Genomic DNA, 27471 nt, shown 5'->3' with positions numbered 1-27471 from the left:
GGCATCATTTCTGCTCCTTGGTTCATTAGCATATGCAGTTCTTAAGACAGCAGCCCCTGTCTTAAAAGATAAAACTGCTTTGCATTAAGAGTGAAAATACAATTACACTAGCGAGTTGCAAAGCTATTTGCATAGAAACTAGAATTCAAAAAAATCAAATGTCTAAGAGTTTGTACAATGTGTAGGTGGTTTAGTAATCATTCTATTTGATGCTTGCAGAGATCTGGACATTATTATTGGTAGTTCTGTGCATTGGTCTTTTGTGTGTTTTTAGAGTGTTGCCTGTTGTTGTGATGGCCTTTCACACCTTCATAATCTGAACATATCTTTGTGCATGGTTGGCATACTGTACTGTTCCTGGAATTGGGAATCTTTTTCATCCTCAGTGTTGACAAATCTTGCACTCATTGTGTTTGCCATGGATGAGCTCATGTTTCCTTTAATTTTCTATCAGTTGGGATTTTGGATAAGTGGTTGGTCACCAGGAGAAAGTTGTACTATGTCTGAGGAATAAAACTATTTTGGACCAAGGGTCTGAAGAAACCTCATGAGGATGTAGAGGATTTTTGTGTTGCTTTGATTGATGTCTCTCAGATGTCTCGCACATCCTAACTGTCTTTTTGATTTCTCTGCAATCCCATGACCACATCCAGAACAATAAAAGTCTCCCACTTTGTTCTGAAAACAAATCGTTTTCAGTTAACTGTTCCTGCTGCATCTCCATGCCCGTGATGGCACAACCAATCAGCATCTTTCTCTGATGCTATGTAATCAATGTTTCTTCTTCTCAAAGCTTCAACATCTTGTCTCCTTTTAGCAATGTTTAAATACTGTATTACTACCAAGCTGTACCTTCCAAATGGTGTTCTGAAATTTGAGATTACTTGAGAATCCAGTGCCATGTGAACTGAACAGTAGGCATGTTGGACAAACAAAAACAAAGTACTGTAGATGCTGCAAATCTGAAACAAAAGTAGATTGTATTGATGAAACTCAGCAGATCTGGCAGCATCTATAGAGACAGAAAACAAATTAATGTTTCGAGTCCAATATGTATCTCTTCATTGCATCAATCGTTCTTCTCCTGTCCTGCTTATTATCCCCTTGAGAATCCTAGTAAATTTTTCAGTCACTATTTCCTTTTCAGGAAGCCATGCTGACTCTGCTTGATTATATTACATATTTCTAAACCCATTATAATAGGTTCTAATATTTTTCCAATAACACATGTTAAGTTAACTCATCGATAGTTGCCTTTATTTTGTCTCTTCCCTTTCTGAATAAGAGTGCTACATTGACAATTTTCTCATCATCTAAGATTTTTTCAGGATCTAGGGATTCTTGGAAGATTACTACCAATATCTCTGTAACTACTTCCTTTAATATCTAAGGATGCATTCTATCAGGTTGTAGGGGACTTACCAGCTTTTCGCCCTGTTAGTATCCCTCGTACATTTTTTTTCAAGTGACATTTTTGTATTTAATTCCTCTCCCCCGTTTGCCCCATGATTTAATATTGTTGGAATGCTATTAGTCATCTATGAAGATTGATGGAAAGTATTTATTCAATTCCTGTGCCATTTCCTGGTTCCCTGTTATTATATCCCCGGCTTCTAAGCTGTCTGTGTTCACTTTGGCTTCTCTCTTTGTTTTATATATTTACAGATGCTTGTTTCCCTCTTAATATTAAATGCAAGTCTACTCTCATAGTTTATTTTCTCTCTTAATCTATTTTGACCATCTTTTATTGGTTTTTAAAACTTTCACAATATTTTGACTTACCTATAATCTTTACCATCTCTGAAGAGTCCTTCTTTCTCAATAATCACAGCAATCCACCAGTTACAATTTGCCATCTTGAAAATGACCCATTTGTTGTGATTTTCTTCTGTTTTTTAACTATCCTAAACCCATTCTTAAATATTGTCCCTTATTTTGTATGGCACCTCACTTAATGCCTTTGGATTTCTAAGTACACTACCTCTGCTGGTTGTCCTTAATCCATCCTGTAAGAATTTTTAATTGAATTTCATTTTAATTCTAACACTTAAGTCAATTACTATTGGAGACTGAGTTGAGAGAGCTAATTTAAAAGCTTACAAGTCCTGATTGGCTAGAATATCTATTTCAGGTACGAGTATATTTTCACTGGTTTCATATAACGTAGGTTTATCAAAACAAGTACAAAGGAAATGATACTTAACAAAACAAGTAATTTCTCAGTTGATCCACAGTAGTAGATGAATAGGTGTACCTATTCCTGGCATTAATTGACTGGGCAAGTGTCACTTGTTCTTTTCTGCAGCCTGAAATGCTCCTTCTGCTTCCCTTCCTCATCCACTGAATCACTAAGAATGACCACTTATTAACCCTTGGTAGCCCCTTCCTCCTCTGCATGATCAGAGACATCCTGAACCCTAATTGTTTTGCCAATGTGTGAACAACACATGGTCAATCCTAGATTGATCAAATAGTGTCTCCCCACTTCTTCCTAATTGGTTTCTTTAGAAGTAATGGTTATCTTAGTGACATCACTTCCTGTCTCCTGATTCATTCATTGACATGCCAATGATGTTAAAAGATCACTGTTTTTGTGACAGCTTGAAGCTATCAATCTGCTAACTTCTTACATTTTTACTGATAAGGTATGGCACCAATGATGTCAATTTTGTGTCTTTGTAGGAGTATGTAATCTCAATCCTTCGTGATTAACTGTTATTCCGTCCCAACCAACACATCCAAGTATTCTTCATTCCAAGCCTATTGATGCACTTCAACTAAAAGAACCATTTTATGTCTCCAATATAACTGTTGATGTTTAAAACAAATTAACTAAAATTACTTTCAAAAGACTATACTGGCTTCTTTTGTTCTCCAAGAGATCTGATACATACTTTAAATGACAGTAGATGTGATCTATATGGACTTCAGTAAGGCATTCAACAGGGTTCCCCATGGGAGACTGATTAGCAAGGTTAGATCTCATGGAATATAGGGAGAACTAGCCATTTGGATCAGAACTGGCTCAAAGCTAGAAGACAGAGGGTGGTGGTGGAGGGTTGTTTTTCAGACTGGAGGCCTGTGACCAGTGGAGTGCCACAAGGATCGGTGCTGGGCCCTCTATGTTTTGTCATTTACATAAATGATTTGGATGCGAGCGTAAGAGGTATAGTTAGTAAGTTTGCAGATGACACCAAAATTGGAGGTGTAGTGGACAGCGAAGAGGGTTACCTCCGATTACAACAGGATCTGGACCAGATGGGCCAATTGGCTGAGAAGTGGCAGATGGAGTTTAATTCCGATAAATGCGAGGTTCTGCATTTTGGGAAAGCAAATCTTAGCAGGACTTATACACTTAATGGTAAGGTCCTAGGGAGTGTTACTGAACAAAGAGACCTTGGAGTGCAGGTTCATAGCTCCTTGAAAGTGGAGTCGCAGGTAGATAGGATAGTGAAGGCGGCGTTTGGTATGCTTTCCTTTATTGATCAGAGTATTGAGTACAGGAGTTGGGAGGTGATGTTGCGGCTGTACATGACCTTGGTTAGGCCACTTTTGGAATATTGCATGCAATTCTGGTCTCCTTCCTTTTGTTGTGAAACTTGAAAGGATTCAGAAAAGATTTACAAGGATGTTGCTAGGGTTGGAGGATTTGAACTTTAGGGAGAGGCTGGGGCTGTCTTCCCTGGAGCGTCAGAGGCTGAGGGGTGGCCTTATAGAGGTTTACAAAATTATGAGGGGCATGGATAGGATAAATAGGCACAAAGTCTTTTCCCTGAGGTGGGGGAGTCCAGAACTAGAGGACATAGGTTTAGGGTGAGAGGGCAAATATATAAAAGAGACCTAAGGGACAACTTTTTCACAGTACATGTGTGGAATGAGCTGCCAGAGGATGTGGTGGAGGCTGGTACAATTGCAACATTTAAGAGGCATTTGGATGGGTATATGAATAGGAAGGGTTTGGAGGGATATGGGCCAGGTGCTGGCAGGTGAGACTAGATTGGGTTGGGATATCTGGTTGGCATGGACAGGTTGGACTGAAGGGTTTGTTTCCATGCTATACATCTCTATGACTCTAATACCAGTTAAAAACATAACACTGTCTTTGATCAAAACGTTTAACCTCTAAAGAACTCTCACATTTGTTAGCCGAAGTTTACATGAGCTTAAATAATAAAAAAGCAAATCAGAAAACTATAAACCCATACCCTAATTTTGGGGCCAAATAGGTATTCTGAACTACAGAATATGATCAATTCCAATAATTTAATCAAACACAACATTGCTTTCACAGAACAGTATTGATACTGCCTGATAGTATCAGTACATTTAGAAAATCAGAACAATCATTTTTATTAATAGATTCTAGTATCTCCCCAATGACAGAAGTTATGCTAACTGACCCATACTTTCCTGTTGCCTAACTTTCTTGAACAGGGATGCTACACCTCTGCTAGAGTCTGCTAGAATCTTAGGAATTTGTACAATTACAGCCAATGCATCTGCTATTTTTTTCAGCAGCTCTATTTAAGATCCTGAGATGTATCCTGTAAATTGTCATCTGCACTTGTTAAGTCTCATAAGTTTATCTGGAGTATTTTTCCAAGTGAGGCTGGTTATTTGAAGTTCCCCTCTCCTTTTTTTGTTCTCTTGATTTTTGACGATACTTGGGATGTTTTTGGTGTCTTCTCCTATGAAGATAGCTATAAAGGACTTGTTCAAAGCCTCTGCCATTTCCTCACTTAGCATTAATAATTCTCCAATCTCACAATCCTATAATGTTTTTCAGCTCTAAGGTCCATCTGTGGCAGCAGCTTCAGGAACCAGATGTTAATGCACCAGCACATCAACCATGTGCAGAAACTGAGAGTGGCTGCACAGCTGTGTCCAATCTCGCACTGTAAAGGGTGAATGCTTACTTTAGCTGTTCTTTTCCTTTTTAGATTTGACTTTATTATCTGTTTTTATACTTCTTGTTAGTTTCCTATTATACATGACATTCCATTTTTTTTTTATATAGTCATTGTTTGCTGCTTTCCTAATCTTTTCTGGCCTTTCACCAATCTTTAAAGCATTTAGTGTGTTCTCCTTAAATTTGATAGCACGCTTAACTTCCTTAGTCATATTGAAATCCCTCTCCACAAACAGAGTTCTATGACTTGCCAGGATACTCATCTCAGTGGGAATCAGGTGATTGTCATCCCAAAAGTGCAGGTCTCTGTTTCCACCATTCTGGCACCTCTGCCCAAGATCTGAAGCACATTGCTCTCATGCCAGACTTCGAGTCAAGCATTCAACTCTCCTGTCTTAATTTCTTGATGCCAGTTTGTTCATGGGTTCAAATAGTAATGCAGAGATTATTACCTTCATGATTTCATGTTTTCAGTTTAGTTCCTAACTGCTCATGGTCTCTCAGCAGAACATCTTTCTTAGTTTTATCAGTATCATTGGTACTGAAGAGGACTGTGCAGCTTGTTGAAATCTTGCTCTATTTGCTAACTCTCTCCCTAATTTCAAAAATCTTCCCAATATCCCTCCATGGTCTTTTGGTGCCCTAGCCTATCTTCTCTATTATTTCCCATTTAGCTATCATCACTGCCTAGTAGATTTCTTTCTTCTTTATTGATGAGATGGTATCCTGTAAGTGAGGGGTGTTATTTCAGTTATTAACAGAAGTCGAAAACTGAACAAATATAATAAAACTGATGTACAATTTGTGTATTATGTATGATTTTTCTGTCTTTTTCATTGTTTTAATGGAATTTCTTTTTTACAGGCGTCATTCAGTGTGCCCAACCACACTTTCATTGCCGGTAAGAAGCTCAGCATACCCATTAAGTGACAGTGAAGACTCCTATAGATCTACTAGATGTGCTCATATTTCAGCTCCACGACTGAGTCTGAGGGATTGTGGATCAGGAGGAGCAACACCAAGAAGCAGTTTTCTTCATTCATGTAGTATTGATTCCAAAAGTCCTTTACTGAAAGCTGTGAGTATTGGATGTTTAGATACACACCTGCCAGGCACCACAGTTGAAGGAATCCGAGACCAGATACAATCACAGGAAGAGTGCCAAGAAGGGCCAGGTGATGGGATAGGCACCAACCAACTTAACCGGAGCACCCTGTCTTTGGCACCTGCTTCTACCTTCCGGAACCTATCCTTCAGTCGGGCCGGCATTCGCTCTCAGACTGTTGACATTAGGCAGAAGATTTCGGAATGGGAATGCAGAAAGGAAATGTCACCCAGGCGGAACCTAATGTTGGAGAAGAGGAAAGTAGGAGACAGAGCTAGTAGTGAGGGCTGCCCTAGCATGCTGCCCTCACCGTGCAGTGAGAAGACCTTTGATCTCACAGGATTCAAGAGAATGAGTAGGTCATTCTCCGAGTGCTCGTACCCCGAGACTGAAGATGATGCATCTGATAAAGAGTCATTTGCCAGACATGAAAGGTTGTTTGGTAAGAACCAGCCTTCCAGTTTATGTAGTAAAGAACATCCAAAAAAACAGACATCTGCTGTATTGAGCAGGATTCAGAAAATTGAGCAAGCTCTCAAGGAGAGCCCCAATAAGGACCTTCCTCAGTTGCCCAGCAGCTGCTATGGGAGGGAAAGACTGAAAAAAAAGTCTTTCATTCCAAGTGTGTCAGAAGATATTAAGGAGCCTGGGAGTACAACACAGAGAGGGAGTGTTAGCTCTGTGTTAACAGAGCCGGAGCCTGACCCTGTGATTGAGAAAACTATGTCAAAGCAGCAGCTTAGTCATAACTCTGAAAGCTCCTACCACAAACCTGAACCACCGGCTGAAAGTCTGCCCAGCATTGTGGTGAATCCTGTGCCAAAGCCAAAACGCACCTTTGAGTATGAAGCAGATAAAAACCATAGGAGCTCTCCTAGCAACAATCTACCTCCATCCTCAACTCCCACTTCTCCTCCACCTCTCCCATCAACTCCTGCTCCACCTGTCACCCGGAGGCAGAAAAAAGATTCAAACCTTCACAGGAAAATCCATAACAGGTAAACTTGCATCTTTACTATCACATTTACAGTGCAAAAGCATTATCACCTCTTGTCAGTAATATTTATTAAAAGTAGAATTGTTCATAATGAATGACACCAGGACCTATCATATATAATACAGCGATAAGGTAATAGTCATTTGGTACCACAGAATGTGAGTATTGCTGAAAAAGACAAACTTTGTCAAAATTTTTCATCTTGCATTCAACAGGATAATTTTCAAGCAATACAAAGCAAAGGGAAAACAAAATTTATACTGTATTACATGAGTGCTGATTGGCTGTCAAGTGGACACCTCTTATTGGTAGCGGCGTTGCCGTGGCAACCTTTCTTCTACAGCAGAAATTGAAATCCTTTGAAATTTAATCCTATCCATTAATCACTGAAGTCTGAACATTGCACGGTTTAGGAATCAATGTCTCCCATAGGTTAGTTGAGCAGCATACCATACGTCTTTGAGAATTACTGAATACCATCAACATTACTGGTACTGAAATATGATTATGGGGTACTCACCTTGATGCATACAGACATATGTACTGCAGTCTCACACTGAGAGAGATTGTAATTCTCATTACAATCGGTTCTGATATAACACGATAGCTCTGTTGTGTGATCTTGTGTCATAGAAAATTGTGCAATAGCCACACCATTTAAACTAATGGAGCCAAAATCGCATTATAGCCAATGCAGGTAAGGAAAGTTCGCATTCTCCAAACAACGGTCTTAATCCTTCAATCGCGTTAAAGCAATTTGCATTAAGAAACACGTGTTATAGCAGAATCGACTGTATTTAGTAAAATTCATGATGAGCCTATATGTTCAACATCTGCTCTGTGCCAGCTATTATACTTTTGGTGCTGAAAATGTGTTGCTGGAAAAGCGCAGCAGGTCAGGCAGCATCCAAGGAGCAGGAGAATCGACGTTTCGGGCATAAGCCCTTCTTCAGAAATGAGGAAAGTGTGTCCAGCAGGCTAAGATAAGAAGTAGGGAGGAGGGACTTGAGGGAGGGGCGTTGTAAATGCAATAGGTGGAAGGAGGTCAAGGGGGGGTGATAGACCGGAGTGGGGGTGGGGGCGGAGAGGTCAGGAAGAAGATTGCAGGTTAGGAAGGCGGTGCTGAGTTCGAGGGATTTGACTGAGACAAGGTGGGGGGGAGGGGAAATGAAACTGGAGAAATCTGAGTTCATCCCTTGTGGTTGGAGGGTTCCTAGGAGAAGATGAGGTGCTCTTCCTCCAGCCGTCATGTTGCTATGGTCTGGCGATGGAGGAGTCCAAGGACCTGCATGTCCTTGGTGGAGTGGGAGGGGGAGTTGAAGTGTTGAGCCACGGGGTGGTTGGGTTGGTTGGTCTGGGTGTCCCAGCGGTGCTCTCTGAAACGTTCCGCAAGTAGGCGGCCTGTCTCCCCAATATACAGGAGGCTATATCGTGTGCAGCGGATGCAGTAAATGATGTGTGTGGAGGTGCAGGTGAATTTGTGGCGGATATGGAAGTGTCCCTTGGGGCCTTGGAGGGAAGTAAGGGGGGAAGTGTGGGCGCAAGTTTTGCATTTCTTGCGGTTGCAGGGAAAGGTGCCAGGAGTGAAGGTTGGGTTGGTAGGGGGTGTGGACCTGATGAGGGAGTCACGGAGGGAGTCGTCTTTTCGGAACGCTGATAGGGGAGGGGAGGGAAATATATCCCTGGTGGTGGGGTCCGTTTGGAGGTGGCGGAAATGATGGAGGATGATACGATGTATATGGAGGTTGGTGGGGTGGTAGGTGAGGACCAGTGGGATTCTGTCCTGGTGGAAATTGGAGGGGTGGGGCTCAAGGGCAGAGGAGCAGGAAGTGGAGGAGATGCGGTGGAGGGCATCGTCGATCACGTCTGGGGGAAAATTGCGGTCTTTGAAGAAAGAGGCCATCTGGGTTGTTCGGTATTGGAACTGGTACTCCTGGGAGCAGATGCGGTGGAGACGAAAGAATTGGGAATATGGGATGGCGTTTTTACAGGGGGCAGGGTGGGAGGAGATGTAATCTAGGTAGCTGTGGGAGTGGGTGGATGAATTTCTCCAGTTTCCTCATTTCCCCTCCCCCCACCTTGTCTCAGCCAAATCCCACGAACTCAGCACCGCCTTCCTAACCTGCAATCTTCTTCCTGACCTCTCCGCCCTCATCCCCACTCCGGCCTATCACCCTCACCTTGACCTCCTTCCACCTATCGCATTTCCAACGCCCCATCCCAAGTCCCTCCTCCCTACCTTTTATCTTAGCCTGCTGGACACACTTTCCTCATTCCTGAAGACGGGCTCATGCCCAAAACGTCGATTCTCCTGCTCCTTGGATGCTGCTTTTCCAGCAACACTATTTCAGCTCTGATCTTCAGCACCTGCATTCCTCACTTTCTCCTCGAAGATTATACTTTTGGTCCTTGATTTAAGATCCATTGAGATCCCTCAAGGTTTGGAAACCACTTCAGTTGCACCCTCACAACCCCGTGCCAATTAAGAAAAGTGTTGAGTAATATTTGGTTTATATTGACACTTCCTCCTCCATGACGTTCATAATACAGTTCTCAACACCTATTTTGGATACCTTTCAGCCCAATGCAATGTAAGTGTTATTGCATTTATTCCACAGTCTTCAGAGAATGACTCAAGTAGTTTAAAACAAAACTGCTCACTTATTCAAGAGAATCTGTGTGTTGGGCTTGGTTCAGTTGCATTTGCTGTTAATGCAAATTTTCTATTTGCCTGCAGTGACTTCAAGCAACAGGTATACTCTTCTTCATTTTATTGGTGGTGTTTTGGCTGATTTATCCTAAAATTTTCCTGATTTGCGTTTTTACATTTGATACTGATCTGCAAGATGTACAAGCCTTAACTTGCTATTGATTTTATTTGGGTTTGCATAATTCCTCTCTCCCTGACAAACTGTACTTTGAGCATCTTTTGTATAACTGTACTTCCAGGAAGCACTTATGATATGCAGTTAAGATGTCTTAAAAGTAACGATAAGCACTTTATGTACTTTTCATTTTTTTGAAGAAAATGTTTATGTCACTTTAAAATTCTTTAATGCATTTTTAGAAAGAGGTTCAGCTTTATCATGGCTTTGCAACCCTTTCGAAAGGAATCTCTCTCATTCACTGCAAGGCTATGTAAGTGCAATTAGTCACAAAGTTGCACGAGAGTTGTCTAATGCAAGTCTCTTGTTGTAGACAAGTTCTTGCATGGGTCATTGTGTGTTATTATTTTGTTGGCCATGTCATTTTTATAAACAAACCTGAGCCAATTATTTGAGTTTGTATTGCCAGCAGGGAGCTTCATTGAGTAGCAGCATGTATCAGGAAATAACTGGCACTCAGCCTAGGATTTTCCCATCCATTCGCTGGCATACGCTGCTGGCAGATAAAACACTCAGCTGACTACACAAACTCATAAAATGTAACCTTTGGCTTTTTTCCAAGTTAATAATAATCCTACTCACCCACCCTTCTTCCTTTTAATACCTTCTTTACAACCCACCACTTTTACCAAACCATGAGTGACCCCAGATATCTGCTTTGACTTGGCCTCCATTTTTGACTGATTGCTATTCCCAGAACAACCTGGAATTTTTTTTTACATCAGTTACACTATTTAATTGTACGTTGTTATTTCACAATTTTTGTTTCTCTTCCCGGTAATCCAAGATGGAGGACAGGTAAAGTTTTTGGCTGTAACAGCTGCTCCTTTTTTGAGGTATTTTAGGTGTTTGAGGTGATTTCCTCGAATTCCAGGAGCAGCAATTACTGTTTTATATGCTGTTGCATTGTTTTGGAACTTTGGAAAAAAAAGTCAAAACAACAGCAATTTTAAAAGGGAGAAGAACAGACAAAGGAAGCACGTGGTGTGGTCAGTACAGGAGAGAGAGAGAGAGAAAGAGAGCGAGAAAGAAACTTATGCTGCCTTTGCTGTTTGAATTCATGTATTGCTGGACATTGGAGTGCATCTGGGAAAATTAAGCAATATTGAAATTCACAACTGATCTTGGAGGAACTGTTGGGTGAAGTTCACAGCACCGAATCAGATAAGTTATTTGTTGTTTTAAGTGTGGCCGACAGAAAGTCTGCAGTAATGAGTAGAGTGGGTTCTTTCTTGATTATATGTTTTTGGAGATATGTCTCTTGATTAAACTTAAAATAAAAGCCATAACTATTAATTTAACCTGGAGCAGTGTTTGTAGAGGAATAAGACGGGGTTTATTCTTCTGGGTCTGTAGATTGTGAAGGAGCAAAAATGACCTTTAGTAGAGTGATATGCACTACTTGTCTGATGTGGGAGTTTAAATAGAGTTTAAGGGTTACTGCCGATTATAAATGCCAAAACTACTGTTGGTTGTGAATCTTATCAGATCGAATGGATCGGTTGGAGAGACAGTTAGAAGCAGTGAGAAATTTGCAACAGTATGTGATGAATGGCAGTTATAGGAAGGGGGGCAAATCTCAGATACAGTCACATAGATGGGTTAACTCCAGGAAAGGTAAGAGAGGTAGGCAGCTAGTGCTGGAGTCTTTTGTGGCTATAGCCATTTTAAACAGGTATGCTGTTTTAGAAAATGTAGGGGGTGATGGATTCTCAGGGGAACGTAGCATGAAGAGCCACATTTCTGGTATTGAGACTCGCTCTAATGCAATGAGGGGTACATTGGGGAGGGGGGGGGGGGGGAGGGGTGGGGTGGGGGTGGGGGGAGGGGTGGGGAGGTTGGCGGTGGGGGGAGGGGTGTGGTGGTACCCAGGGAGATAGTGAGGAAAGAGATCAATCTGAGACTGGTACAGTTGAGAACAGAAGTGAGTCAAACAGTCAGGGCAGGCAGGGTCAAGGTAGGACTAATAAATTAAACTGCATTTATTTCAATGCATGGGCCAAACAGGGAAGGCAGATGAACTCAGGGCATGGTTAGGAACATGGAACTGGGATATCATAGCAGTTACAGAGACATGGCTCAGGGATGGACAGGATGGCAGCTTAATGTTCCAGGATATAAATGCTACAGGAAGGATAGAAAGGGAGGCAAGAGAGGAAGGGGAGTGGTGTGTTTGGTAAGGGATAACATTAAAGCTGTGCTGAGGGAGGATATTCCCGGAAATACATCCAGGGAAGTTATTTGGGTGGAACTGAGAAATAAGAAAGGGATGATAACCTTATTGGGATTTTATTACAGACCCCCTAATAGTCAGAGGGAAATTGAGAAACAAACTTGTAAGGAGATCTCAGCTATCTGTAAGAATAATGGGGTGGTTATGGTGGAGGATTTTAACTTTCCAAACGTAGACTGAGACTGCCATAGTGTTAAGGGTTTAGATGGAGAGGAATTTGTTAAGTGTGTACAAGAAAATTTTCTGATTCAGTATGTGGATGTACCTACTAGAGAAGGTTCAAAACTTGACCTACTCTTGGGAAATAAGGCAGGGCAGGTGACTGAGGTGTCGGTGGGGGAGCACTTTGGGGCCAGCGACCATATTTCTATTAGATTTAAAATAGTGATGAAAGAGGGTAGACCAGATCTAAAAGTTGAAGCTCTAAATTGGAGAAAGGCCAATATTGATGGTATTAGGCAATAACTTTCGAAAGCTGATTGGGGGCAGATGTTCGCAGGTAAACGGACGGCTGGAAAATGGCAAGCCTTCAGAAATGAGATAACGAGAATCCAGAAAAAGTATATTCCTGTCAGGTAGAAAGGAAAGGCTGGTAGGTATAGGAAATGCTGGATGACTAAAGAAGTTGAGGGTTTGGTTAAGAAAAAGAAGGAAGCATATGTCAGGTATAGACAGGATAGATCGAGTGAATCCTTCGAAGAGTATAAAGGCAGTAGGAGTATACTTAACAGGGAAATCAGGAGGGCAAAAAGGGGATATGAGGTAGGTTTGGCAAATAGAATTAAGGAGAATCCCAAAAGATTTTACAAATACATTAAGGACAAAAGGGTAACTAGGGAGATAATAGGGCCCCTCAAAGATCAGCAAGGCGGACTTTGTGTGGAGCCGCAGAAAGTGGGGGAGAGACGAAATGAGTATTTTGCATCAGTATTTACTGTGGATAAGGATATGGAAGATATAGACTGTTGGGAAATAGATGGTGACTCCTTGCAAAATGTGCATATTACAGAGGAAATGCTGGATGTCTTGAAACGGGTAGAGGTGGATAAATCCCCAGGACCTGATCAAGTGTACCCTAGAACTCTGTGGGAAGCTAGGGAAGTGATTGCTGGGCCTCTTGCTGAGATATTTATATCATCGATAGTCGCAGGTGAAGTGCCAGAAGACTGGAGGTTGGCTAACGTGGTGCCACTGTTTAAGAAGGGTGGTAAGGACAAGCCAGAGAACTATAGACCAGTGAGCCTGATGTCGGTGGTGAGCAAGTTGTTGGAGGGAAACCTGAGGGACAGGATGTACATGTATTTGGAAAGGCAAGGACTGATTAGGGATAGTCAACATGGCTTTGTGTGTGGGAAATCAGGTCTCATAAACATGATTGAGTTTTTTGAAGAAGTAACAAAGAGGATTGTTGAAGGCAGAGTGGTAGATGTGATATCTGGAGTTCAGTAAGGCATTCAACAAGGTTCCCCAAGGGAGACTGATTAGCAAGGTTAGATCTGTTGTAATACAGGGAGAACTAGCCATTTGGATACTGGCTCAAAGGTAGAAGACAGAGGGTGGTAGTGTGGGGATGTTTTTCAGACGGGAGGCCTGTGACCAGTGGAGTGCCACAAGGATCGGTGCTGGGTCCTCTACTTTTTGTCATTTACATAAATGATTTGGATGCAAGCATAAGAGGTATAGTTAGTAAGTTTGCAGATGACACCAAAATTGGAGGTGTAGTGGACAGCGAAGAAGATTACTTCAGATTACAACAGGATCTTGACCAGATGGGCCCATGGGCTGAGAAGTGTCAGATGGAGTTTAATTCAGATAAATGTGAGGTGCTGCATTTTGGAAAAGCAAATCTTAGCAGGACTTATACACTTAATGGTAAGGTCCTAGGGAATGTTGCTGAACAAAGACACCTTGGAGTGCAGGTTCATAGCTCTTTGAAAGTGGAGTCGCAGGTAGATAGGATAGTGAAGGCGGCGTTTGGTATACTTTCCTTTATTGGTCAGAGTATTAAGTACAGGAGTTGGGAAGTCATGTTGCTGCTGTACAGGACGTTGGTTAGGCCACTGTTGGAATATTGCATGCAATTCTGGTCTCCTTCCTATCGGAAGGATGTTGTGAAACTTGAAAGGATTCAGAAAAGATTTACAAGGATGTTGCTAGGGTTGGAAGATTTGAGCTATCGGGAGAGGCTGATCAGGCTGGGGCTGTTTTCCCTAGAACGTCGGAGGCTGAGGGGTGAACTTATAGAGGTTTACAAAATTATGAGGGGCATGGATAGGGCAAATAGGCAAAATCTTTTCCCTGAGGTGGGGGAGTCCAGAACTAGAGGGCATAGGTTTTGGGGTGAGAGGGGAAAGATATAAAAGAGACCTAGGGGACAATGTTTTCAAGCAGAGGGTGGTATGTATATGGATTGAGCTGTCAGAGGAAGTGGTGGAGGCTGCAACATTTAAGAGGCATTTGGATGGGTATATGAATAGGAAGGGTTTGGAGGGATATGGGCCGGGTGATGGCAGGTGGGACTAGATTGGGTTGGGATATCTGGTCGGCATGGACGGGTTGGATCGAAGGGTCTGTTTCCATGCTGTACATCTCTATGACTCTTCTGAGCCCTGAAGGAATTCTTTTGAAAAATATGGATCCCGAACAGATTGGTGATATGCCTTATCATGGCAGTAATTCTTCTTTGGAATTCTGTCACACCTTGTACTTCTTTAGCCCACTAATTTATTTTAAAAGTTATCTTATAAGAACTCAGCCTCTTACCTGATTGCATGTCTAAAATTAATGGCCACACCCATTTTCCAGGCCTGACTTGACAAGAGTAATTGGAAGGTAAATTGGTTTTCCTGAGGCTTTGTGCTCCCATATTCTTACAGGGAGTCGAATGGTGACTCAATGGTTTGCACTGCAGCCTCACAGCGCTAGCGACCCTAAGTCAGTTCCAGCCTCTGCTAACTATCTGTGTGGAGTTTGTTCGTTCAGCCCCTTTGTGCATGGGTTTCCTCAGGTACTGCAGTTTCCTCCCCCAGCCCAAAAGATATGCAGGTTAGGTGCCTTAGCTGTGGGAAATGTCAGGTTATGAGGATAGGGTGGGGAGGGCGTTGTGGTCTGCATGGGATGCTCTTCACCATTGGGATTCTATGATATCCCTGCATTTCTATGATCTGTGGTAAATGTTGGAAGCATACCTATTCGATGCTATCAGAAAATATAACATCTGCTATCCATCGGGGACCTTTGGAGTCTTCAGGCTCAATCCTCAATCCAACTCCCCATGAAACCCTGTGCCTCTGTCTTGGCTCAGACAAAATGAAAGGCGTATGTTTATATATTGCTTTTCATAACAACTGGATGCCTCAAAGTGCTCTACAGCCAATAAAGTACTTCTGAAGTATATTGTGTAATACATGCACAGCAAATTTCCACAGACAGTAATTTAGAAATTATTAGATCTGCTTTTCCAATGTTGATTTATGGATAAATATTGGTCTGTACACCAGGATAATTCACCTGGTTTCCTTCACTATTGTATCATGGCATCTTTTCGATCCATCCATGTCACCCACCGTTCCCACCTTATCCAAAAGATGTGACTTCCAATAGTGCAGCTCTCCATCTGTACTGCACAGGAGTCAGGGGGGCCTTTCTCCAGGAACACCCATTGAGTTCTCTTTTTAGGTCTCTGTGAAAGGTGATTCAGAATGTATTTTAACAAGAAACATTCATTTCCTTATCTTTGGATGCACCTTACTGTGGCTAATTGTGTTCCTCTAAAAGTTGCAATATCTCAAAGTATGCAGACTTCCATTTTTTTGTTGTTTCTCGTGAAGTTAGAGAACAACAATTTTTGAGCACAGGACACCACTCTTGTTAGCCACAACCATTTGGCAAAGGTAGCCATAAAAGCTCAGATTTGGAGGTGTGGCAAGAACCGAGAGAAACCTCTCAAGGAAGTTGAGGACCAACCTAATTTTGCGCTGTTACTTTTCATTGCAATCACAGAAGTGCTTCCACTAAATTTGTTGTTTCTTTGAACAAATTCTTACCTCCTGTCAAAAGTATTTAAAGAAATTATTTCTGCTGTTTATAATACATAAGTAAATTCTAAACATGGATCTCAAAACTTTGGAATAGTTGCCCATGGCTACTCACTAGAATTTACCAGTCTTTCCATGGAATATAATCCTAACAGAACTGACATGCACCCCATTTCTCAGCACTCCCACAAACTGTCTTACCAGAGGTTATTTTCCGATTCTGACTGCCGAATAGAAAGGCAGGTAGTGGATACTGATAGATATATAAATGTTTATATTAATCTGTTTTGTTTTAGATTGCATTTAAAATTGCTTTTAACTTTGTTACTAGCTCCAGATATACATAACTTCTCTGTCAGGATATTAGATTTGAATATGCGCACAAAGACACTTCATCCTTCCAGCCATCTAAACAACTACTACTTCAAAAAGGAGGAATTTGGTTCAAAGCAAAACCATTTTAACTTGTTAATCAGATATACTTCTCAATGTCTTCCAAACAGTCATAAAACTATAAGTCCGAGGATTGAAATAAGAAAGAACAGCCAGTCCATCTAGTTGGCTCCATTATGGACCTGGTGCTAAAATGTACACCGCAACACTTTTGTTTCTGTCTCATTTCTTAATGGTTGTACCTCAGAGGAGGTCATTTGACCCATTCTGTGTGTGCTTGTTCTCTGCAAGAGCCACCCAGCTAGACACAGTTCTCTGTCTTCTCCCTGCAGCCAAGCAATTGTTTTCTCTTCAGATTTTTAAATTCCCTTTTGAAAGCTACAACTAAATCTGCCTTCACTGCACTTTCAGGTAGTGCATTACAGATGCTAACCACTCAGTATATGTAAGAGCTTTCCCTCACGCTCACTTAATGCTGAACTAACCCAGCGTTCTCTGCGATAGTCCAGGTAAAAATTAAAATGTATCCATACAGAATTTTATTTTCTTATGAAGTCATATTCAACTTGAAATATTCACTTGGTTTCTCTTCACAGATGTTTCCAGACCTTCTGATTACCTCCAGAAATTCCTGTTTTACTTTCTTTGTTGAATTCTTAATAATCTTTGACAATCCTGAAACATCTGGGGCATTGCTTATCTCAGCCAGTGATCTTTATTGTTTCCACTTCATGGAAAAGATATATTGTTTCACAATAACCGGCTTTTTTTTTAATTAAGTAAAGTTTGCCAAATGTATATTTGGGAATCGAAGGAGAAATTCTGCTGCCTTGTCTACAAAAAAACTAGCATACGGTTCCTGAATTGCTCCAGTCAATTCAATCCTTTTGATTTAAATTTTTTTTATGGCAATTACTGATTCATAGTTAACGTATATTTCGATGGTCTTAGGACTGCATGTTGAATCTCTAAAAGGCAAGATCATACATAGATCATTTAAAGCGCAAGTTTTCATTTACAAATAAAAGTACCAAAGTTTGACTTGATACAATTGTTACTAAATTAGTTTGTTTAAGACTGGAATCCAAGAAAAGGAATAAAGAATCCAATTCAGATATTAACATTGCTTGGAAAGTATAAAGGATACAATGCTGCAAACATTGGTGGTCAGCCGTAAAACAGAAAAAAGATTAGAAACCAACAAAAGATAACTAAGAAAAAAAAAAGAGAAAAGATGGATTGTAAGAGGAAACTAGCAAGAAATAAGACAATAAAAAAAACACTCTTCCCTGTCTCTGCTTGCAGCCACTCTTACCAGGTTGTCAGGTATCTACCTTGTGCCATTCTCGTATGTCCCAGCAGCTCATCTTCACCATTTTTAATGTCATCCAACTACACTTAGATCACCCCCTCTTTCTGTTCTCTGCTTTGCGACCTAGCAGTGCACTGTGTCACTATTTAGAGCTCAACAAATGGTCAAAACACTGCCATTTTATTTGTTGGATGTCACTTTTTAATTAGTTCTTTTTGCTTTTGCAATTTCATGTGTTATAGACTGGACCAAACCCCCTCAAAACATGCTAAGGACATAGCCTAGATGCTAATGGTTTCTTATTTTAAAGGCAGGTGCCAGGCATTGTGTTCCAGATGCAATTTGAAGCAACACATACTTTGTTCATAGGCTGTAGTTAAATTACAAATCCAACAAAAGAATCAGTTTAATTGTAACTCCATCAAAATACTTAACAAAATAATAACCCATTCAGTAACTGTGCCAATATAGTAACATCCCATAAGCACATCCTTGGCAAAGGCAAAGTCAGTACAATAGATTGTCTCACATATAATTTTAGCAGCGGGCAGAAACCCTCAGCTTTTGGTTGTAGCAGAAGGGGGGGAAAGAAAGCTTCAACAATCAACTTCAACACCCCAGCAACTGCTGAAAGGTAAACTAAAAATCCTGGTTCTGTGGGTGCTTGTCCCCACCCATTCAGGCTGCTTCTATTGTTCCAACTTGTTTTTTAAAAAAAAGCCTAAGGCCTCACAAGCAATTACTTTAATGGCTTGAAGCAATTTGCTCAGCACCTCTGTCTCAACCTCTCTTCATTTTTAAAATTATGTGTCTAGAAACCTGTGCATTTCTTTCTTCATGATATTAAGTGCTAGCCTCCACATCTTTTCATGATTTGGAAATTGAACGATTTGAGTACCACAGGTTCAACACCTTCTGCATGAACAGATTTTTCCTTATTTCAGTCTGAAATGGCTGATCATGAGATTGTAACCCCTTGTTGTGGATGCCCCCATTCTGGCCAGAAAAAACACAGTCCCTACTTCTGGTCTATCCAGCCCATCATGAATTGATGCATTTCAATGAAATCCTTTAATTCTTCTAAACACTAGTGAATACAGGTCTAGTTGACCAAATCTCTCCCCATGTTGCAAATCTGCCATCCCAGATATCAATCTGGTGAACTTTCACTGCACTTCCTGTATGGAAACTATATCTTTTCTGAGATAAAAGATCAAAACTGCAAAAACATTACTCCATGTGGTCTCACCAAAGCCTTGTATAACTGCAGTAAGATGTTCTTCCTGTACTCAAACCTTCTTGAATGAAGGCCAACATAACATTCGTCTTCCTAGCTGTTTTATTGCACCTTCATCCTTCCTTTCAGTGACTGCTGTACAAGGACACGCAGGTCCCTTTTTTTTTAATATCAAAAATTACAAATCTATCCCCATTGAAATAATAATCGCCATTATGTTTATCCTACTGAAATGAATAACCACACTAATCCACTTAGGCTGCCTCTGCCATGCATTTGTCCACTCATTCAACTTGTCCAAATCCTCTTGAAGGCTCTTTACCTTCTTATCATGCTCAATGTCAGCTAGTTTTGTGTCATTGGTAAGCTTGAAAATATTATCGTTGATGCCCTCATCCAAATAGTTGATGAATACCTTTTCTAAGATAAAAGATCAAAACTGCAAAAAAGTGCTCCATATGGTTTTACCAAAACCCTGTATAACTGCAGTAAGATGTTTTTGTTCCTGTACTCAAACCTTCTTGAAATGAAGGCCAACATAACATTTGCCAGGCTCTGATACTTGCAGTACCCCACTTTTTTCAAAGCATTTCACTCTATAAAGGCACATTTATTCCTACTCTTTGATTCCTTTCAGCTAAACAATTCTTAATCCATGCCAGTATATTACCCCAATCCCATATGCTTGGACTTTGCTCAAATCTTCTTGTCACTTGTCCTAAGTAGCCAAATATATGCCCAATGTGACACAGCTTCGGTATTCTCACTTGTTCCATCTATTGTTTTCATGCTATTGTTGTTGTCTTTTTCATCTTCATACTTGATCTATATTCTAAACATTTAGATTTTTCTTGATCTTTGATATTTTGTATGGTTTCTTCTAATTCAACATGTTTGAGTTTGTTATATTCTTGCCACCAATTTTTACACTGTAGGTACATCTGACTTTGAATAGAGACTGAATTAATAATTTTAATGACTGTGTACCCCATCTTCGTTTGAAACCTGTTTGATTGTCCTATCGTCTTGTCTGATGCTTGCAATTTGGTCTCAATATAGGTGCTAGATAAATCTTGCATCATTACAATCAATGTTACAGCACGCCAATTGGCTTTTAATGATAAATATATTAGATACTTTTCCATTTTCTGTGAAGCATTGATTTTATATTCTGCTTGCTTCTAGATTTTTGAAAATTATTCTTGTTTTAAATATTCCTTTTTATTTTGTTCCTACCTCAGGTTTGAATCCAGACAATGTTTCAACAATTGCTGCTTCAAACATATTATTTCTTCTTTTATTTTCAAGGTCACTTTAATGAGATGATTCACTAAGTTTATAGTTTTCAATCAGATATACTCTATTACTATTGATGCCTTAGTTCTCATAACAAATAATGAAAGATAAAGCTTTAACATGTATATCAAAAGAAAAAGAGTAGTAATGATGAGCATTGATCCATTTGAGGGTGAAAATGAAGAATTGATGGATCACCCAGGAAATGGCAGAGGTTCACAATCACTTGAAACTAATGGGGTAAAAGATGAAAAATATCCTGCAGCTGATGGTACTCATCTTAAAATCTCAAAGGAAGTGGCTGCCAAAGATAATAGTTGTAAATTTGAACATTTCAAACCAATGCTAGATTCTGGAAAGGTCTGAGCAGATTGGAAAGTTGCAAATGTAAGCTCACTGTAAAAGGAAAGGAAAGGGACAGAAAACAGGAAGCTATGTGGATCAGGTAATTTAAGTTATTGTCATTGGTCAAATGCTAGAATCCATTATATAAGAGACAGTAGCATGATCTTTAGGAAATTATAATACAGTCATAATTCGTGTTTCTGTGAAAGGAAACGTGCTTAACAAATTTATTAGAGTTTTTTGATGATGTAACAAGCAGGGTGAATGAAGAAGAACCAGTAGTTTAGGGCATTTGGATTTCCAAAAGGCATTTGCTATGGTGTCATATAAAAGATTACTGCAGAAGATTGGAACTTGTATTGTTGATGGCATGGATAGAAGATCGGCTAACTTACAGCGACCTGTAACTAGTGGGTCATCCAGTGATCAGAGCTGAGACCCCAATAACTTGTAATTTATATGTGAATGATTTGAGAAACGAACTGACTGTATTGTCACCAAATTTGCTAGCAGTGCAGCAAAAAATAGGAAAATAAGTTGTGAGGAGGGTACCACGTGTCTGCAAAGGGACGCATATATAGTTTACTAAGTGGGAAAAAGTGCTCAGTGCCTGATTGAGGGATCTTGCATTGGGAAGGGGAAGCCTGGTGCGAGCTGAATCCTTGAGTAGGTGCTTCACCCAACAGCACAAAACCTCTCCCGCCCTCACTTATCTCTGGCCGATGATGCTCTCCGATCTGGTTCCTCCAGTTGGTGCACTCTTTCTCAGCAGTCACCCCTTCCCTCTTGACAATGCCAGTCCTTTATGGTTTGCCAGCTCTCAGTAGGTCACATCTGGGTTGATTCTGCGGAAGGCCTGCTGAAGATGTGTCAATTGTCCTGATTTATTTATAATTTAACAAACCTTCCCCAAAGAAGGCAGTGCGGCTCTCTCACAATCTCTTCAACCAATGGCCAAAACCCTTGCTATCGCTATAAAACTTACCCCAAATGTTTTAAATTTGAGATGGAGATGAGATTTATGAGTTTGCACATTCTCTTCGTGTCTGCGTGCGTTTCCTCCCATGATCCAAAGATGTGCAGGTTAGGTGAATTGGCCATGCTAAACTTGCCCATAGTGTTCAGGAATGTGTAGGCTAGGTGCATCAGTTAAGGGAAATGTAGAGTAATAAGGTAGGGGAATGGGTCTCGGTGGGATATTCTTCAGAGGGTCGGTGTGGACTTATTGGGCCAAATGGCCTGTTTCCACACTGTAAAGATTCTTTGATTCTATGAAAGTTGAGAAAGTACAGACGATGAACGAGTTAAACTTCGACATTAAAAAAATGTTTGCAACCTTTCCCCTTAAACTTTGAATTGTGACTTCAGATTCTAATTATTGAGCGACAACTACCTTATTTCCATGTTATCAACGTTCCAACCCACCTTATTTATTTGCCACTTCCAATTCTGCTTTCCATCCCCAAGAAACTAGACAAAATTCCCTAAAAGTAAGTTAGGGTGGGTACCAGTTCACCAACTTCCTGTCCTAACTATTGTCCAGCCATCTTCAATGCAATATATTTGCATGCTCCAAAAACACCACCCTCTTCCATTCTTCATCCATGTAAGCTATATTCAGCAAACCATCAGCTTCAGCACAACATCATGCTTGCTCTTGGGCCAATTCTCACACTTCAATTGTGCGCTTCAGGATTGAACAATCTACTTTGGAACTCAGGAACACTTAGGACTTGCATGTTGGGTTGTTTTGCATGTAGTGACACATGAACCTGCACAGATTCATCATGTGGTTGTAAGCTTGTTTTCTTAACACACTCACTTGGCGCTTCAACAATGACTTACAGGCTGCCAGCCTTTGTAACTTGCATTACATTTTAATGCAGAGGGAGTAGCAAGCAGTTTGTCACAGTGGAAAGAACTGAAGAGCCAGTTACTGTACTGCACCATGTTACAAATTCAATCCTTTAGGTTTTGTCAGTGGCTTTTGGCAAATACAGTGAATGGACTTCAAACAAATGGCCACATGTGAAAGATAAGGGGGAGTAGTTCTTGGTAGGGGAAAGGAGGACTGTGATCCATTGGGGGTAATGCCACAGTCATTCAAGTAGCTCATCTGATTTCAGTCCAGAGGGCTGGGCCATTGTGGAAGCCAAATCCAACCAGTCTGGTAATTTCGTGTGGGCCTGTTGGTTGCTATGAGGCACCAGTCCTTGGGCTGAGCTTTGCTCAGCCGGGTCAGTCCTGTTTGTCATGAGTTTGGATCACCCATTGAAACAGCGAACCTTTAATTCCTACATGATTTTTTTTAATAGGAGGAGTTACAGCTGAAAGATGACTACAGATTAAATTCAGTGGATGTCCATAGGGGAGCCTTGAAATGTCGCATCTAAAAGTGTTAAGGATGCTTCAAAGGGGGAAATGCATTACAAACTAAACTGTAATGGCTTGGGAATATTGGTGGTGGAAAAGGCAGCAGTCTGGTTGAGAGACATTTATGTTTTGCCCTTGCAAGGTTTAAAAACAAGTTCAGCCCTGCTTTGTGTGTACAAGTGAGCTGAGGTGTTAATGTGAGCTTGTGACCTAAGGTACTCGTGTATGAGCTTTTGTTCAAGCACTAGAATGCTGTGAATGTCACAGTTGAAGAACCACCAATTAGGTAAAGGTTTTATTGCTGTGAGTGCTGGAAGCCAATGAACAAACCAATCAGAATGAACCGGGTAAAACTATTTCAACTAACCTGCAAAGCTAAGAATGTCAAAAATTAACTGCTCAACTATTAACCCTTCACTCTTTACTCTTAACGAGTGATGCAGAGATGGATCCGTGTATCCCTTAACTTTTATCTTTCCTTGGGCTCACTTTTCATTTCACTGTTTGCGTGTATTGTGTTATTATTTCTTTTCCTGTTTAGAAACTTACAACTTTTTTATGCTCAAGATTAAGTTGGCTGATTTTAAACATTTGAACTAGGAAAAATGATGTCCACAATGGATCCATTCATTCAAGACTGTGGGTATTTCTGGCTAGCTTGTATTTAGTGCCCATCCCTAATTGTCCTTTAGAAGATGATTTTGAACTGCCTTCTTGAACTGCTGCTGTCTGTGTGCTGTAGGCAGAACCACAATGCTGAGAGAGATGTAGCTGCAGGAGTTTGATCTAGTGACACTGCAGGAACAGCAACAGGTTTCCAAGTCAGGATGTTGAGTAGTTTGGATGGGCATGGCAGGTGGTCATATTCCTATGATTTGCTATCTTTGTCCTTTGAGAAGGTAGTGGCCATGGGTTTTATAGGCTAAGGAGCTTTGGTGAATTTCTACAGTGCATCTTTGTAAATGATACACACCGCTGTATTGAACATCGGTGATGGAGAGACAGATTGACATCACAATCACAAACAGTCAATCAAGCTGCTTTATCCTGAATGGTGGTGTTATTTATTATTGGAGGTAGGGAGTATTCTGGCAACCACAACACATCTTTGTTTATGCCAACTATGACTCTGTCCAGCAGAGATGTTTTTCCCTAATTCTGTTTGCTCAAGTTTTACTAAGGTTGCTTGATGCCACACTTGGTGAAATGTGGCCTTGATTGACTCATCACGTCACAACTGGAATTAAGCCCTTTTATCCATGCATTAACCAAGGCTGTAGTGAGGTTAGGGGCAGGGTGGCCCTGGCAGAGAATCCAACTGAGCCTTCGTGAACAGGTCCATATGATTTTATTCCTTTGAGACATTTTAGTACCATGATACAAGACAATTTAAGAGGTCAGTTCATCCCAGGATTCAGCTGAGTGAACCTCTCTTAAACTGCCTCCAATGTCAGTGGATCCTTCCTTGAAAATAGTGACGAAAGCTGTACACAGCTTACCAGCATCCTGGTATCAAGAGTTGTAACAAGACTGCCCCATTATTGAACTCTGAGCAATAATGTCCAGTATTCCATTTGCCTTCTGAATTATTTATTGTACCTGTATGTGAACAGGACAATAGGTTGCCCTCCTGAAAGGAAAGGTCTGTCAGCGTATCCGGTAGACGTTGCAGGACCTCTATCTCCATGGTCACTACCAACCTATCCATGGGGACAGCCAGACACAAGAATGCCAGAGCCAGTGTTGGCGGACACCTCCATCTTTTAATCCAGTTTATCGACTGCCTCTGACAAATCTGCCTGTAGTTGCTGAGCCTCTCTGCTTCCATTTTGACCAAGTTATTACCATGGAATCATTTTCTACCAAGTAAGTTGTGAAGAGAACATGTGGCTACAAAAAATAAGAGCGGTTAAATGAGTGGACAAAATGTGGGAAATGTGAATTACCTACTTTGACAGGAAGAATAACAAATAAATACAATTGGTGAGAGATTATAAAGCTTTGATAATCAGAGATTTTTGTGTTCTGTATATGAATTGCAAGAGGTTGGTATACAATTACAGCAAATGTTCAGGAAAAGTAATAGAAGGCAGTAATTTATTGGAAGGGGAATTAAATACAAAAATAGAGGGGTCATGCTGCAGTTATACAGGACACTGGTGAGATCTGAAGTGATGTATACAGTATTGACCACCTTTATTTAAGTAAGGATACAAATAGAAGCAGTTTAGAAATGATTCCCTTGGATATTGTCTTATATTTTGTCTTTGAGGAAAGTTGAGACAGGCTAGCCTTGTATCTCTGGAGTTTAGAAGAGTAACAGGCAAATTAATTGAAACAAACTAGATCCTGAGGGAGTCTAAATAGGGTAGATGTGGAGAGGATGCTTCTTGCTATGGAAGAACAGAACTGGGTTGTTCAAAAATCAGAATCATCCATTTAAAGCAGAGATAAAATGATTTTCCTCTGAGGGTCATGAGTCTTTGGAACTCTTCCTGAAAAGGTAGTGGAAGCAGAATCTGAATATTTTTAAGGCAAAAGGTTTTTGTTAAGCAAGGGGTGATATCCAGGATAGTCAATACAAAATTGAGGTTGCATTCAGATCAGCCATCCCCTTGTTGAAAGGCAGAGTAGTGGCAAGGGTTGAATGGCAGCCTCCTGCTCCAAAATCGTATGTTTGTATGGAGCAGTGGCTTTGAACCTTATTTTTTATTAATCAATAGCTAACATTTTATAATATTATAATATGTTTCTTTACTAAGATATTAAATTTTAATCTGTTCCTTTTCCAAAGCTGAAGATGTATAGCAAGATGGCTTGAAAAATGTATTAAACTTAGATACTGGATAAGCTGGATTTGGAAATAATCAAATATGGATGTAGGGCTTATGATGTGTGATTGCCCCACACTCATTCAATATAATACAGACAACATGTCACCCTCTGCTGTGTGCAGTAACATTAACCATTCTGTTTATTGGCTGCACCTATTACAGAGGGCCTAAGGTTATTTATTACTTAATAATACCATTTAAAGCTACCCTATAATCTCTGCATCGGAAGGTATTGAAAGGTGCATAATGGAGTTGCTGAAGTCATTTTGAATAATGCTGGGTAATAAAGAACAATGGCTGACCAATGTACCAAGGTTTTCCAATGCTGCCCAGTTGGGAGAGATGTCATAACTTTCAGGCACATGATGAGAAGGCAACAGATGCATGGAGGTTATGTCAGGAATGCTGTCCCAGAGATCTGGAAACAGTATCACAAGCATTTTAATAACCTGACAGGTGTTCTCAAGGTCAATGAGTGCTATATCCTACCCAGGTACCACCAGCCTCTGCCATTGATTAATTCACACTCCCAACACTCACCAACAACCTCTATCAATCACAAGTCCTATTTAACATCGTATGCTGCACCTTAACCTCATCTACTTGGTGCAATTGCAAGAACAGTTCACTGCAATAATTCAATCTATGTCTCACATCTTGCACATAATGCCAGCCTTATGACACCCACTGACACATTTCCCCCTTCTTTGTGGGAGGAGGTGCACTACCATGAGACAGCATGACATAACTGGAGGGCAAGAATGTTCTATTCTACATAGAGGAAATAGTGCCACCTTTATTGGAAACACTTGGCTGAGACTGGTCAGCAAAATAGTTGTGCCAGTTGAAGATGGCACTCTTCATACCTAATTCTTTCACATTTCACTTCTTTTTAATCCCTAAATCTCTCCTGATTTAAAAGCTGTCTTAATTTTCCTCTCCCCCTCACCGCAGCCTTAGTTTTCCTTTCTTACCCAAAGAGTGGAGCCAGGCCAGGCAAGGAGGAAAGCCAAGAAGCTGATGATGACCAATGCAATCTTTCACCCACACCACCAGCCTAGATACTGACACATCTTGGATGATAGGATTGAGCTGGGATCTACATGTCCTGAAACACAGGGTATGGATATGTAGCAGCCAGGGAAAAAGGCAAGGGCAACACAGATGCCAGTTCCTGAACAGATAATTCCTGAGGTCTGCTTTGGATGAACATTTCTGTAGGTTAGGCTGTAGAAATAAGCTGATGGGTGTACATAGCAAAATGTTTGATATGTTGTGAAGCTTGTCAAAAACCTTGTATTGATAGTCAAGAGGCATGGAGGATTCCAGTATCAACTTAGCACCAAGTCTTGTGTAGTGCCTAGAACCCATTCTCTTCCAAGGTGGAAATGATAACCATCTCCATCAGTATATATGTGGACTCAACCATGATGCAGAGTCCAGTATTTGCTATCTTAGGGACCATCATGGTACAATCAGATTCTACCAAATGTACAAGTGCTGCCAGAGAACTGA

General features: G+C 40.7%; 1 protein-coding gene across 5 annotated transcripts in view; it reads left to right on the top strand.

Annotated features, from left to right (window-relative positions):
• dennd2b (DENN domain containing 2B) overlaps positions 1-27471 on the top strand; it is a 465023-nt gene that overhangs the window by 271015 nt on the left and 166537 nt on the right. For 3 of the 5 annotated variants that reach the window (XM_087996548.1, XM_087996549.1, XM_087996547.1), the window contains exons 3-4: positions 4787-4904; positions 5774-7012. In XM_087996548.1, the coding sequence (XP_087852674.1) occupies positions 4787-4904; positions 5774-7012 (1357 nt within the window). The remainder of the gene's footprint in view (positions 1-4786; positions 4905-5773; positions 7013-27471) is intronic. The other 2 variants (XM_087996551.1, XM_087996550.1) reach the window with 1 other exon arrangement.

The sequence above is a fragment of the Chiloscyllium plagiosum genome, unplaced genomic scaffold (genome assembly GCF_037043375.1).
Source record: "Chiloscyllium plagiosum isolate Xiang-an unplaced genomic scaffold, Cpla_swu_hap1 HiC_scaffold_18, whole genome shotgun sequence".
Taxonomy (NCBI): Eukaryota; Metazoa; Chordata; class Chondrichthyes; order Orectolobiformes; family Hemiscylliidae; genus Chiloscyllium; species Chiloscyllium plagiosum.
Note: the sequence above shows the minus strand (reverse complement) of the source record. Positions and strands in the feature narration are given on the sequence as shown.